This window comes from Ursus arctos, unplaced genomic scaffold (assembly GCF_023065955.2).
Source record: "Ursus arctos isolate Adak ecotype North America unplaced genomic scaffold, UrsArc2.0 scaffold_16, whole genome shotgun sequence".
NCBI lineage: Eukaryota > Metazoa > Chordata > Mammalia > Carnivora > Ursidae > Ursus > Ursus arctos.
In genome coordinates, this window is record NW_026622830.1 from 10,875,202 (window position 1) to 10,888,101 (window position 12,900).

Below are 12,900 nucleotides of genomic sequence, written 5' to 3' on the forward strand. Positions count from 1 at the left end.
TTTCCCATGAAAGAGTAAAAAACGTAATTGCATGTGTACGGCACCAGCTCTGGGGAACTCAGGGCTTTACAAGACTATCTGAAGTCTCAGAGGACTGTCATTTTAGAGAAAAAAGTAACCAACTCAGTCTTCAAAGACTAGCAGCTGTCAGGTGTGGCACAATACCCAGCTGAGGAGGGGGGCGTCCACACCACCGGCCCCGCTGGCCGCGCTGTGTTCCACACATCAGCCCACGGAATTCTCGCATCGACCCTTCCAAGGCCTCTATTCCCATATCCCCATTTTCTCGACTAGGAGACAGAGGCTCGGAGGCCAACCCTCCGTGAAGCACGAGTTAAAATCACAGTCTGCTGGACTCCAAAGCCCATGTTCAGAGCCTGCTGCAGGAATTTCTGAAACGAGGGCTCTGGCCCTTGTCCCCAGCTGACTCTCCCCCTGGCCCAGTCTGCTCGCAGTGGAACAGAATGAAGAATGGTCTCTGGTGCCCTTCCCAGCTCCAGCTCTAAGGGACCTATGACGAGTCCCGAGGCCTGCTTACAAACGTCTCCCTTCACTTAGCAAAACGTCCACAACATGCCTACCACGTGCCAGCCACTGTGCCCGGCAGGATACGGTAAAGACACTGCGCTCGCCCTCCTGGAGCTTACAGCTTTAGTTCTAACCACCTCCCTGGGCCCAGGATGATGAAAACTTCTGAAAGAGCCTACGTTACACACCAACGACCTAACGTCAGCAAAGACCACACGTATGGAGCCCTGCGCCAGCTCCGACGCCAGGAGGATCGTTTACAGGACTACCCTAAGCAAGGCCATTTTTCCCTCCCCAGAAAATGGCCTCCTTGTATGGCTTCAAATGAGATGCCCTTTCTATTTTTCAGGGAAAGAACAACACTTACAAATAGATTTTAAAAATGGAGTAAGAAGAAAATACACCAAAAGCAAGTTCCTTCTTTGATCATTAAAAAGGTGTGGATCTTCGGCTCAGGGCATGATCCCAGCGTTCTGGGATCGAGTCCCACATCAGGCTCCTCTGCTAGGAGCCCGTTTCTTCCTCTCCCACTCCCCCTGCTTGTGTTCCCTCTCTCGCTGGCTGTCTCTGTCAAATAAATAAATAAAATCTTAAAAAAAAAAAAAAAAAGTGTGGATCATCTCCTGCTGACACCCTCCCGCGCAGCTGGCCGCCTCTTCCTCAAGGAATTCATTCTAAACCTGTGCTTGAACTGATACTCATCGGCGTAAAGAATTTTCAAGAACAAAGTCTGTTAGAGCAAACAGACCTTCCCAACATCAACACCTCCACGCTGCCGTAGGTGCTTCGCCATGCGAACAGCACGAACCCCTTCTGCTCTGAATTTCATTTCCCTCAACAACCGGCAGAACTTTTCTCGAGTTTACCAGAAGTCCGCCTTAATGTCAGGCTTGCAAATTTTAAAAAGCATGAAAAGGAACATCTACGACATAATCCTCCAGGCACATTCCAACACGCTGCCAACATTATTCCCGAAAATCCTCCGTCAAGCCCCTCCATAAATCACAGCCTCGGAGGCCGCGTGCGGGGCCCCAGCAGGCTCGGGCTGCAGAGCACTCGCACAGACCAGAGACCGCGCCCAGGAGCTGCACCGCTGCGTTCCGGAAAAAGCCACGAGACTGACTTTCCTCTGCTTCGTGGTAACCTGCGCTAAGTTCTAGGTCTTACTTCAGTTAGTAATTCAACAACAGGAGTCACGTGGACTGGAAGGCAGTCAGCTGAAAACTAACATGTGAGCAGAACTCGGGGGCAGCCCCCCAGCAAGCCCCCATCCACGTCAGCGCTGCTCCCACCTTCCCTCCAGTCCGGGTGGGCACTGCCCTGGATAATCGGGTCACTTCAACCCCACAGAACCTGCTAGCCCTTCCCGGCATGTGCTCTGAGCCCGGTGCTGCCCTAACACTTCCCTGTATTACCTCCTGAACCCCGAGACACGGTGAGACGTACTGCCCCTCACCCCAAGGCGGACAGTCTGACATGGAGGGGCCAGGAATCTACCCCAGGGAGTGGGCCAGAAGGGAGTGGCTGATTGCCACAGCCAAGGCTGTCCCCAGGAGCTGCCGTGAGCTCCCTCCTGCTGCTGCCGGTACTGGCACAGGGTCCTCAGGGTGATGGCTCCTGGTGAATTATTTAGAATCCCCACGGGCAGGGCCTTCTGGGGTGCTGCTTCTTAGCACGGTGCCTTGGCCTATTCCGAAACCATCTTCCAATGAGAGCCAGCAGCTGGTGTTAGAAGTCTTCCCATGACAAGTAAACTCAAGACCTCACTTAGAAAACGTACACTGACTACGACCTTGGGAGTCAGCTTGAGGGGCCCTTCTTCCCTCGCTCCAAGCTGGAGACTGTGGACCACAAAAAAGGCAGCGGCTGCTCTGTAACCTGAGGCCACCACTTCAGTCCCTCTGCAGTTGCAAAGACAGGAACAGAGAAGTTTTAGGTGAGAAACTCCCTTTTCCCTAGAGACTGTGATGCAGTGTTACAGTTTAGGGAGAGAGCTCTGTGGAGGAGGAACTGAGGACGCCCCCGAACTCACCATTCCCCCAGCTCCCCTGGTCACCGGGCACGTTAGTGGGTAAGCGCTGCTTCCCACAGTGCTAAGATTACATCCTGCTCAGAGTGTACAAGCCTCAGACAAACTGGCAATAGGTAATATCACCCAAGTGAAAAGACAGCTCAACCAGTGGCTGTCAGAAGGACAGAAGTACATGCCATACTCACTGTAAGGTTTTCCAATTCTAGCTGCCGTACTGTGTAATACGACTTAATATCTTCGGAGATCAAGGTTAATTTCAAATTTGTGTCTTCAAAGATCATTTCTTTTTCTTCTTTTTGTGGCCAGTACTGTGCACATTTTAACTAGGAGAGAAAATGATGAATTACTATAAGCAACGGACTGTCTTCCCATGAAGGGAGGTACGGAGTACCTTCCATGAGCTTCAGGACAACCCAAAGGAAAACCGGGGGTTTTCTGACCTTGGAAGTCACTATAAGCATAACCTACCTGCTTCTTGGGGAGATGGGGGGACGGGGTGAAGACCCAGGGCTAGCTGGGCAGAGAGGGCTCAGGCCTCCAAATGCAGCCGTTCCCACACAAGAAGGTGCTTCAGGGGTCTGGCCCTTCCAGAACCTCTATGAGGTGAAGCCAGACTGTACAAAAGTTTTAGTCTCTCACGGACTACTTTGTGTAGCCATTTCAAAGATTACCAAGAACCAGATCGGTGCTGTGGGCACAATGCAGACCCCTTACCCAGGGGAACAGAACCCAGTCTAGAGAAGACTGTGGGACACTGTGAACAGGCTGGAGGGCTACAACCGAATGTTTAAGAAGGCGTGGAGAGGGGCTCCTCCAAGGCTTGAGGTCACCTGCTGCCCCATCTCCCCTTTCATTCTTGTTTGGCTCAGTCCCAAAAAATCCTTTTGATTTTCTAGTTTAATAATTTCAGGAACTATTCAATGGTCTTCATTTAAATATAGCTCATCAACTTTTTTTTCAAAGCAAGCACCTCCCAAAGACTCGGTTCACTTAGAGTTTGATAAAGAAAATCTGACTCAAATTTAGCGGCACACTTTGAGTCAAGTTTCTACACCAGACCTTTCTGTTTGGTGATGAACGTTTTGGACCAAAACAGCAGGCAGATGGGGGCTAAGCTGTAAGGTCTACGAGCAAGAGGGTCGGACAATGTGCCCGGACAGAGGGAACCCCAAAGACATTATGATTTCCATCACATGAAATTATCAGCGTGTGTAACTAGCTCTGTCGGAAGCGCTACAAATTCGAGCCCACTGCACCTGAACACGCACGGGCCCACCAGCACCTGCTCTGACATGCAGGACAAGCCGCCTGAAACGCCACAGCAGGTGGAGGGAGTCCCTCCACGCCCAGCCTCTGTCTGTTAGAAGAGACTGTTGGTGCAGATCGGTGATGAGGGTTTGTGGCGGGAGTAAACGCTATGGATGTGCTATGGGAATTCAGAAGAGGCAAAGGTCCAGGCCGGCTGAGGTTATAGGCAAGAGATCAGAGAAAACCCTATAGAAGAAGTGGCCTCTGTCATGATCCCAGGGTCTTGGGATCGAGCCCCACATCAGGCTCCCTGCTCAGTGGGGAGTCTGCTTCTCCCTCTCCCTCTGGTCTCCAACCCGTCCCTCTTTTGTGCTCTCTCTCTCAAAAAAATAAAATCTTTAAAAAAAAAAGAAAAGAAAAAAAAAGAAGCGGCCTCTGACAGAGGCATGCTTGGAGGGGTGACTAGGATTTCCTAGGCAGTGACTGCCCAGAAGCCGGTCTCAGAGGAGCAACAGGGAGCAGGGCCAAGGGAAGAGCAGACCACAGCGACTCTGGCAGCAGGCCCAGGAAGCTGCGGTGTCACCTGGGCAGTGAAGAGCCAGGAGGCTCCTGAGCAGAGTGAAGATAGAATCAGGATGGCCCACCGGTCCTGCTCTAATGAAGCTGCATGCTGCCCAAAAAACAACAGAAAAAGAAGAAACAAACCAAGAAACACCAGCCTGGGACGCCAACATAGCATCAAACGTCATGGTCCTGAAACGGAAGGCCAACAGGGCCTGGACCGGGCCTGTTTGAAAGATTGGCCAGTTTCACCCACATCCCCTCCTAACGACGATGAGGCGTTACCAACAATGAGCCCCTGGAACAGGACCGGTCTGTCAGCATCAAAGCAATTCGGCCACTCAGGACACACGAACGCGTCAATGACATGGCAAGGTCCCCTGCTGAGCCCAAGGGGGTGGGGCAGCTGAAAGGGGGACTTGAGTAGACACTTGGAGGATGCACTCCTTCCCACACTTCCAGTAATCAGACCCGTGCAATTCCTGAAGACCCCAGAGACAGAGAGACTGCCCTGGCAGGTTCGACACCACGTGTGCTGGAGCGCGTCCCCAACACCACGAGCAGAGAAGCAGAAACATAGGATGGCTGGGTGCTACCAAAGAAGAGGCCAGTGCTTTCGAGTCTCACGGGCAGGGAAGAGTCTTTTACATCTCACTTGCACACAGCAAACACTCACTTTCAAAACCGAATATAAAGCCCAACAAATCTCTGTGATCTGGGTAAAGACCAAGATTCTAGAAACTCCACTACCGTGCAACTCTGGTGCACACTAAGTGCCCATCAAGCAATATTTATTTTTCAGAGCTCTCAGGCAGCCACAGTAACATGCCATGCTCTGCTTGCTGTCATTTCCTGCAAACATTTTTGTTTTAACACACAAAATAAAGCAAAACACAAAAATAAACTCGAGAGCACTACTTGCTGCTATTCTGTTAAACTGATCCGTCCCAACCTGAGAAGGAGATTTATATTATTAGAAAGCAGTCCTTCACCAGGATTCAAATTGTGCCGTGTGCTGGGTCGGCAGCAAATGGCAGCGCCAACATGCTGGGTGTCTCTCACAGATGCCTTTCCCACCCTGAAGCTAGATGTGAGAGAGAGGCCTTGGCGCCTTCCCAAACAGCGAGGCAATCTCCAGGAAAATCCATGAATGTCACCTGGGGTGACCCTGTGAGGCAGGATCTGGCTTTCCCAAGGAATGATGAACCAGAGAGCTAACTAAGCACATGGGTGAAGCCTGACGTTCCCGCAACACAAAGCCAGAGTCTCATTGTGCACAAGAGCACTGAAGTCAAACAGCATCTCTCATCAGGGTTTTGGGAGAGAGATACAGGCGATGTTCCTGGTTAAACACCACCTTGTTTGTTTATTTCCCCTGCCTAAACAACAATCCCCGCCCTTATACACACACACACACTCTTCACGGACATGTCCCAACTCAATCTTTAAATCGAACCCACAAGAACTTGGCTGAGCCTCGTCTAACACACGTAATCATTTTCTGCACTACTGTTTTCCAGGAAGCACATGGTCCCAAAAGGGTAAAAGGCAGGTCTGCCAAAAATAAGAGGGGCACATCCTATACTATTCAGAGAAGGAAGGAAACCAGAAAACAAATATGCATCGCGTGGAAACGCTCTGCGAGCTGGTTCTTACCGCAGGCTATATGCATAGTTCATAATTAGATCAGCCGAGCAAATAAGACACTGTGACTTAGAATTCTCCCCAGTCAGCTCTAATGGGGATGATAATGTTGATGCCGAACTGAAATTGTTGATCCCAAGAAACTTTTAAGAATCTCAAACCACTTGCTCCTTCCACACCAGTGTGCATGCCTGAATGCCCCTGAGCGGGAAGAGTAGTTACACAGGAAAACAGAGACTACTGTCACATGACCACAGTAAACTACATGGAAACCAACTAGCCAGGTTTCCTTTTTTTTTTTAAATGGCCAAGGGGAAAAGCAGTTCATTTATGGTCAGCCTTGGATGGGAGACAATCAACAGCAGGCCTAGGGGGCCAGCATGCAGGGAGAGAGTCAGGACCGCACCCTTGCTAGACTGGGCCAACAGCAAAGGGGTTTCACCCAAATTTAGTAACAAATAAAGAGGAAATGTTACCATATCCAGTGATTTCTGAATAAATAACTCGATTTTAAAATTCCCAAACCCTCAACACCATCTAAAACACTGCTTCTCAATGGGGGGAATTCTGCGTCCCAGCGGACCCTGGACAACGTCTGGAGACATTTTTGATGGCCACACGTGGGGGTGGGTGTGCTAGTGGTCCCCCTGTGGGCAGTGCCGAGGCTCTGAGACCCCGAACGCTCATCAGCGCCGAACACATGCACCGGCCGCCATGTTTGTCTCATTTCCCTTGCGGAGTGTGTGCTGTGGGAACCTGAAGTTTGTTTCTTTGCTCAAAACTGCTGACAAGAGTGGTGACGGGAGGGAGTTGGCTTCGCATTTGCAACTTCACATTTTACTAATCAAGCCACTGAAGCAGAAAACATGAAAAACCACTTTCACTGAAAAAAATGTTCTCAGCAGCATTATTTCATTCCTTGAACACTCAGGTAAGCCCTTCATCTGTTATTATCAAGCAAAGAAATGCTTTAAGAAAAGGGGGCTGAGGCAAAACCCGTGACTTTAAACTTGTGCTGTCGTAAGAGGAGGGTTTGCTGTGACGCAGACTGTCGCTTTGTGTGGGGGAGGGGAGGGGCTTTGCGGTGAGTGCTTCCTGGTTCACCACTGGCGTTTCCTTTGATGTGTGACTTCTCTGCACTCGTATTCGTTCCCTCTAGGGCCGTGACTGTGCTTTCTTTGGAGGGGCGGCTTCTCCGGAGCCTGCACGTTCTCCTGGCAAGCCCGGTCCCCAGGCAGCCAGGCCAGCTGGGAGAGCAGCGGCCCTTCGAGCCTGAGCACGGTGCCAGCACCTGGCAAGGCCCGGGCACACGCAGTTCTCTGCGCCTGGGCCGCCTGGAGTCCACATTCCTCAGCCCATCCCAGCGCCTTCCCCTCTGAGGCCGGCGAGCCCCGAGTGTGCTGGCCGCTGGCTGTGGCGGGAGAGGAGGGAAGGAGCCAGGGTAGCAGGGGTGCGGCGTCGATTCGCTACGGTGCTGCCACACTGTGCCCTGCCTTCCACGGGAGACAGGCCTCCAACAGGCAATCTGCAGTGAGAGGGGTGGCGGCAGCACGAGCGGCGGCTGATCGGCGGCTAATCGAGGGAAGCGCCTGGAGACACCTGCCAGAGGGGTGGGGCTGGGCGGGGACTCGGACGGGCAGGCCGGGAACCTGGCAAGAAACCGACATCAGAAGTGTGTTCTGGCTGGAGGTGGAGACGGAGGTGGGAAATCAGAGTCCAGGTTAACTAGGTCCTGTAGCCACATGTGCACATCCCAGGAGGCAGTGGGGGCCGCACAAGGGTTTTCGGCTGCGAAGAGGTGTGGTGACACTTGGTTTTGAAAGACTGTTCTGGACACCCAGGGGCAGGATACACAGAGGACAGAAAGTTGAGAGGCCACAGCAGCGACTGCAGGGACAGATGTGTGGAGGGTGCTGCCTGAACCATCACACACCTCCAGTCCACATGCTATCCCGGGGGATGTTTTAGGAGTTGCAGAGAACTCGGGAGAAACGCTAACACAAATCCTGCAGTGAACGCACAGGCAGACAGCGTCCACGTTAAAGAGGCGGCCAGGAGTCAGGCGTCTGGGTGTTCGAGAGAGGCGAACCCCGAATGCGGCTGCTCCCACAGCTCAGTCAACAGAAGGCGAACTTGTACCAGCTAGAAAAGCCGAGATGAGGAGGGTACAGCAGAAACTTGCTTTTCAAAATACAGCTACGCTTACACAGCTCCATAATGGAACAGCAGCAGCCTGGGAACCACGGGCGGAGGAAAGCAGAACGCACGCGTGCACTCTGGAGAGAGACCGACTGATGAGGGGTAGAGGTCCAGGGCAATTGGACTTTTCCCCCTCTTTTTAATTCATTTACTTTTCTGACTAATAAACATGTATTTATATACTGCTTCTTTACGTTTTTCTAATAAAGAAGATACCACGTGAAAGAAATACAAAAGTAATGTAAAGAAAGAAACTCAGACGTCACCTTCATGAACTGGGACACACATGGACGGTGAGGTAAACAGGAGATAAATCCATGACTTACCGATCCTTTCTCCATCACTCTGTTGAGCATGACAACGCCCCTGCTTTTCTGCTCCCACACCATCTCCCAAAAGTGACCGCACGTGTTAGGCAAGGGGCCCTGCAAATACACAATCCACAAAGTGTATACCATTTTACACACCGACACGCTCCAATGCGAGCACACTCCTGGTGGTTAGCAGACGACAGTGCCCTTCGGCAGAGTGGTGACTGGGGTTGGGACAGGGACCGCCCTCCCTGCCTAGTGGTCAGTAACCTCAATTCTATTTTCTGCCACGTGGTGAAAGGTTATTTCTGCCTCTCAGGGCTGGTTCAGGGCTGACCAACAGAGGAGAAAAAAGGCTGATTCTGCTTTCTGGTGTGAGCTGACTGGAGGAGGGGCTCCACTGAGGTCCCTCTGGAGCGTGGGAGGAATATGGAACGAAGCTAGTGGGTGCAGGCAAGAGGCAGTATGGGGAAGCGATCGTTAGCGACACTTCCGGTGGCTCAAGTCTCAGCTCCAATCACTTATCATCCATGTGACCTTGGACAAGTCACTTCACATCTCCCTGCTTCAGTTTCTCCACCCATTGCTCTTGACTAATCACAGTCCTTATTCACAGGGTTACGAAAGTTAACTACACTCATACATGTGAAGGCCTGGAACAGAGTAAACAGCCAGTAAAACGTTAGCTGTTATTACTATTAATAATGATGGAGCCGATCACGGACTGCCTTCATCTTTGGACCAAGGAACATAAGTGACGATCAGTCAGAGGGCCCAAGGGGTCAGAGGGCCCAAAGGGTCCAGTGTGGGCACTGGGACATGGTGGGCTGCCTGCCAACCCAACAATGGGTACAGACATTTACTGGATACAAGAATACGAATGCCTCTGTTTGTGTCAAGTGTTAGTACTGCCTGGAAGGGACATCACCTCTCATCTCCACGACAGAGTGTGTCACCTCCTCCGGCCAGTACCATGTCGAGAATGGTTTCTAGTTTCACCTCTTCTCACCTAAATTCTCCCGATTCTTTGCATCCGTTCAAGTCCCACCACACCTTCCTTGACCACGTGAGCCTTCAGCACCCACACACTTTCCTGAACTCTGCTCCCTCCTGCTGTCTAAACCAGACACATCCGTCCGTGCTAGACACGAAGCCTCAGACAACAGAAGTCAGATGCATAACCCCTGCCAGCCAATTAACAGAAAAATGGCTCCTAGAAGACAAGGGTCCTAGGGCCTCCTGGCAGCCACCTGTGTCTTTCATCCTGCAGCTTGGGCACGAGGACCAGGTCTCACAGCTACGGCTCTCACCAGTTACCAGCCTGTCACCGACCCCCCTCCCCATCACCCAACTTTAGGATGGGTTTCAGGGATGAAAAATCATATAAGATCTGAAAGGAGACACACCAAACTTAGCCAAACAGTTCATTGTGGAAGTGACAGAGTGCACCTCTGACATTATTTCCTACACTTCCATACCACTGCCTTAAAAAAAAAAAAAAAAAAAAAAAAAAAGACTATCGACTTATATTATTTGCATAATGAATAACAGTGAAAATTTAAAAAATGGGCAGGGTTTTCATGGTCTTGTGCCTTGGAAAACATGTCACTTCAGCTGTCTTGAGGTACGACACTGGGGTCAGGCTACTTCGATCCCTTTTATAAATCCCAGGGCAAAGAATGATCGTACAGGCAGCTAGGTATGTCCACGGTACCACCTGACAAAAACAGAGACCTTCAGAGGTGCCAAGTAATTGCTAGAGCATGGGGGTGGGGAGGACGGTGGTGTAACAGTTTCCATGGTGATATCTTAGCACTCCATTTGACTTTATACCCCTGTCTTTGCTTTGGACTTCCTAACCCCACACCAAAGTTGAAAGCCTAAAATCAGGAAGTAAGAAACTTGATTTCTTCTAAAAAGAGAAGTTACCAAGAAGCTGCTTTTCCCTCAACCTCTTCCCGCCAGCCTGCCACCACCAGGATCTCCTTATCACCCTACCCCAACCACGCCAGAGGTGCTGGGAAGACCACAAGCTGAGGCCTGGTAAAGGGCCTGCCCCCCGCACATATACCAAGAACTTCCTCAATGGCCCCAGGACTGAACGTGGAGTGGCTGATGTTCCATGCGCTGGGAGGCACCTGGGCTGATGTTCTTCATGGGCTGAGGAACTGGGACAGGACAAGATGAGGCAGTAAAGAAGGGCCATGGTAGGTATGCCCTGATCCAGCTTCCTGCCCCAGGGCAGCCTTTGCTCGTTCGCTCTCTGGCTTCACTGTCATTTTAATCTCCCAGTATGAAACAGAAGTAGGAAGTTCAAAATCACCTTATACCGCCAAAACCATACAGAACACTGGTAAACGGATATGGAATGAGAAAGCAAAAACTATGACTAAAAAGACAGAGAAACTTCAAGTGTTTAGAGCAACTTACAGGTAACAGACTAAGACTTGAGAAAATGAATTAAAAAGAAACTTCTCTATCTTCTTTCCCAGATACCCATGGTCTTGGGGTCATATGCCAGTAAGTGTTTCACAAGAAGGTCAAGTATTAAATCATTTTTATGATTTTTTTCCACAAAGATGCCAAAAGCCAATGGGAATTTTAAATGATTTTGCATGCTTGTCCACATAACCTAAGGATGCCTTTCTTCTGGGCCGAAGAATGAAGACCGTGTTGAGGAATCCTAAACGGACACCTGCATGAAGATCACTGGTCTACTGCTAACCCTCTTCTATTTCCGTGAGCAGCACTTGATGCTCTGAAGTGAACGCTTACGGAATCGACACAGGTACAGGCCCTTCTCTTGCCACGGTCCTGCTCCCTCTGTTAGCTGACCACAGGCAATGCCGGCACTTCATGCTGTTTTCTAGAAGCCCAGCAGTGGCATACTTCCCAAAAAAGATACATGTTACAACCAAACCAAGTCCCTGAAGGAAGATTTTTTCCTTTCTTGTTGCTTTTTCGGATTGTGTACAACCTGGCCTCCTAAAGGATGTGGCAGATTTTATTTGAAGTACAGATGACGGTACTCTAAAATTCTTAAGTTGACATCAAGTAAGGCAAAAACCCATTAAAAATTTTTTTGGACAATCCGTTTACCTGGGTAAGAATGTAACTCCTTTGGGCTTCTTCCATCTTTATCAAACTGGCATTGATGTAGTCATTATCTTCTTGATGGAGTTTAATCCGGCTATGGTCAACTGAAAGGCAAGCCAGAACTCGGACGTTAGTCCTGGATGATCGAAGTGTCCACACAGGTAGTGCAACCCATGGGGAAAGCAAAAAAAGGTGAGTCGGTGGCATTAAGGGCGTTCACACTGGCTGAGGCCATGTTATTTTAATTCAGATTAGTCATCAATATGAGGATGACTTAGTATTTTCAGAAAGGTTTCTGGAAGTGTTTGAAACTTAATGCTAAATAGCAAGAGACAAACTACACTAAAACATGGGTTCTGTCCTAATTGGACAATCTATTCTTAGATCCTATCTTCCTACACCATCACTGCCCCACAACTCAGGAGGCTGTGTGTGGGGGGTGCCAAGGGATCTGTTCTTGGATGCCTAATACATACTTTCATAAGGTAAAAAAATACAGTAGATTCAATCTTTAAAAGGGAAAAAAATCCATCAAAAATTTCACCCAATCCCTAGAGTTCTAGTTGGTACAATGAGCCACAGTAGGTAGGATTTATGACCATATCTCCACCTAACCTATGTCTAATGGTTTGAAATGACCTAAATATATAGTTGTGTGGAAAGGGTTAACTTGAATTCCTTTATATAAATTTTTTTTTTTTTAAGTTTCGAGTGTAATACACTTAAACGATTCTAATCTATGAACAGAATTCAATTAAAACTGAATTCTAATATTTCAAATTCAGGAACTGTCATGATCAAAGACATTCAAAAGATAATTAACTGGAAAAATAAACTCTGAAGCCAAAACACCGAAAGTACATTAAATGTAACTTTCAGAATAGTTTTTAAAAATAAACTCTCATTTGGAAGGTCTGCCCCAGGTTCCTGAAAATGCATATCCACTTTTTTTCCTTTTTTTTTTTTTAATATTTTATTTATTTATTTGACAGAGAGAGACAGCCAGAGAGAGAGGGAACACAAGCAGGGGGAGCGGGAGAGGAAGAAACAGGCTCTTAGCAGAGGAGCCTAATGTGGGGCTCGATCCCATAACGCCGGGATCACGCCCTGAGCCGAAGGCAGACGCTTAACGACTACACCACCCAGGCGCCCCCACTTTTTTTTTTTTTCCTTTTACCATGACTTTGTCACAAAAGCAGGGGTTCCCTGAGGGCCACTTTCCTTAGCCTGCTAGTGCAGCTAACAAGAGCAGGTGGGTATTTTTATTTCTGGTACAACACA

At 49.4% G+C, this 12,900-nt stretch overlaps 1 protein-coding gene across 7 annotated transcripts in view; it reads right to left on the reverse strand.

The window, feature by feature from the left end:
* Nucleotides 1-12,900, reverse strand: part of PTPN1 (protein tyrosine phosphatase non-receptor type 1) — a 125,561-nt gene that overhangs the window by 7,624 nt on the left and 105,037 nt on the right. For 5 of the 7 annotated variants that reach the window (XM_044385897.3, XM_044385899.3, XM_044385896.3 and 2 more), the window contains exons 3-5: nt 11,623-11,723; nt 8,539-8,637; nt 2,746-2,883 (exon numbers count right to left, since the gene is read on the reverse strand). In XM_044385897.3, the coding sequence (XP_044241832.1) occupies nt 2,746-2,883; nt 8,539-8,637; nt 11,623-11,723 (338 nt within the window). The remainder of the gene's footprint in view (nt 1-2,745; nt 2,884-8,538; nt 8,638-11,622; nt 11,724-12,900) is intronic. The other 2 variants (XM_057312473.1, XM_048222114.2) reach the window with 1 other exon arrangement.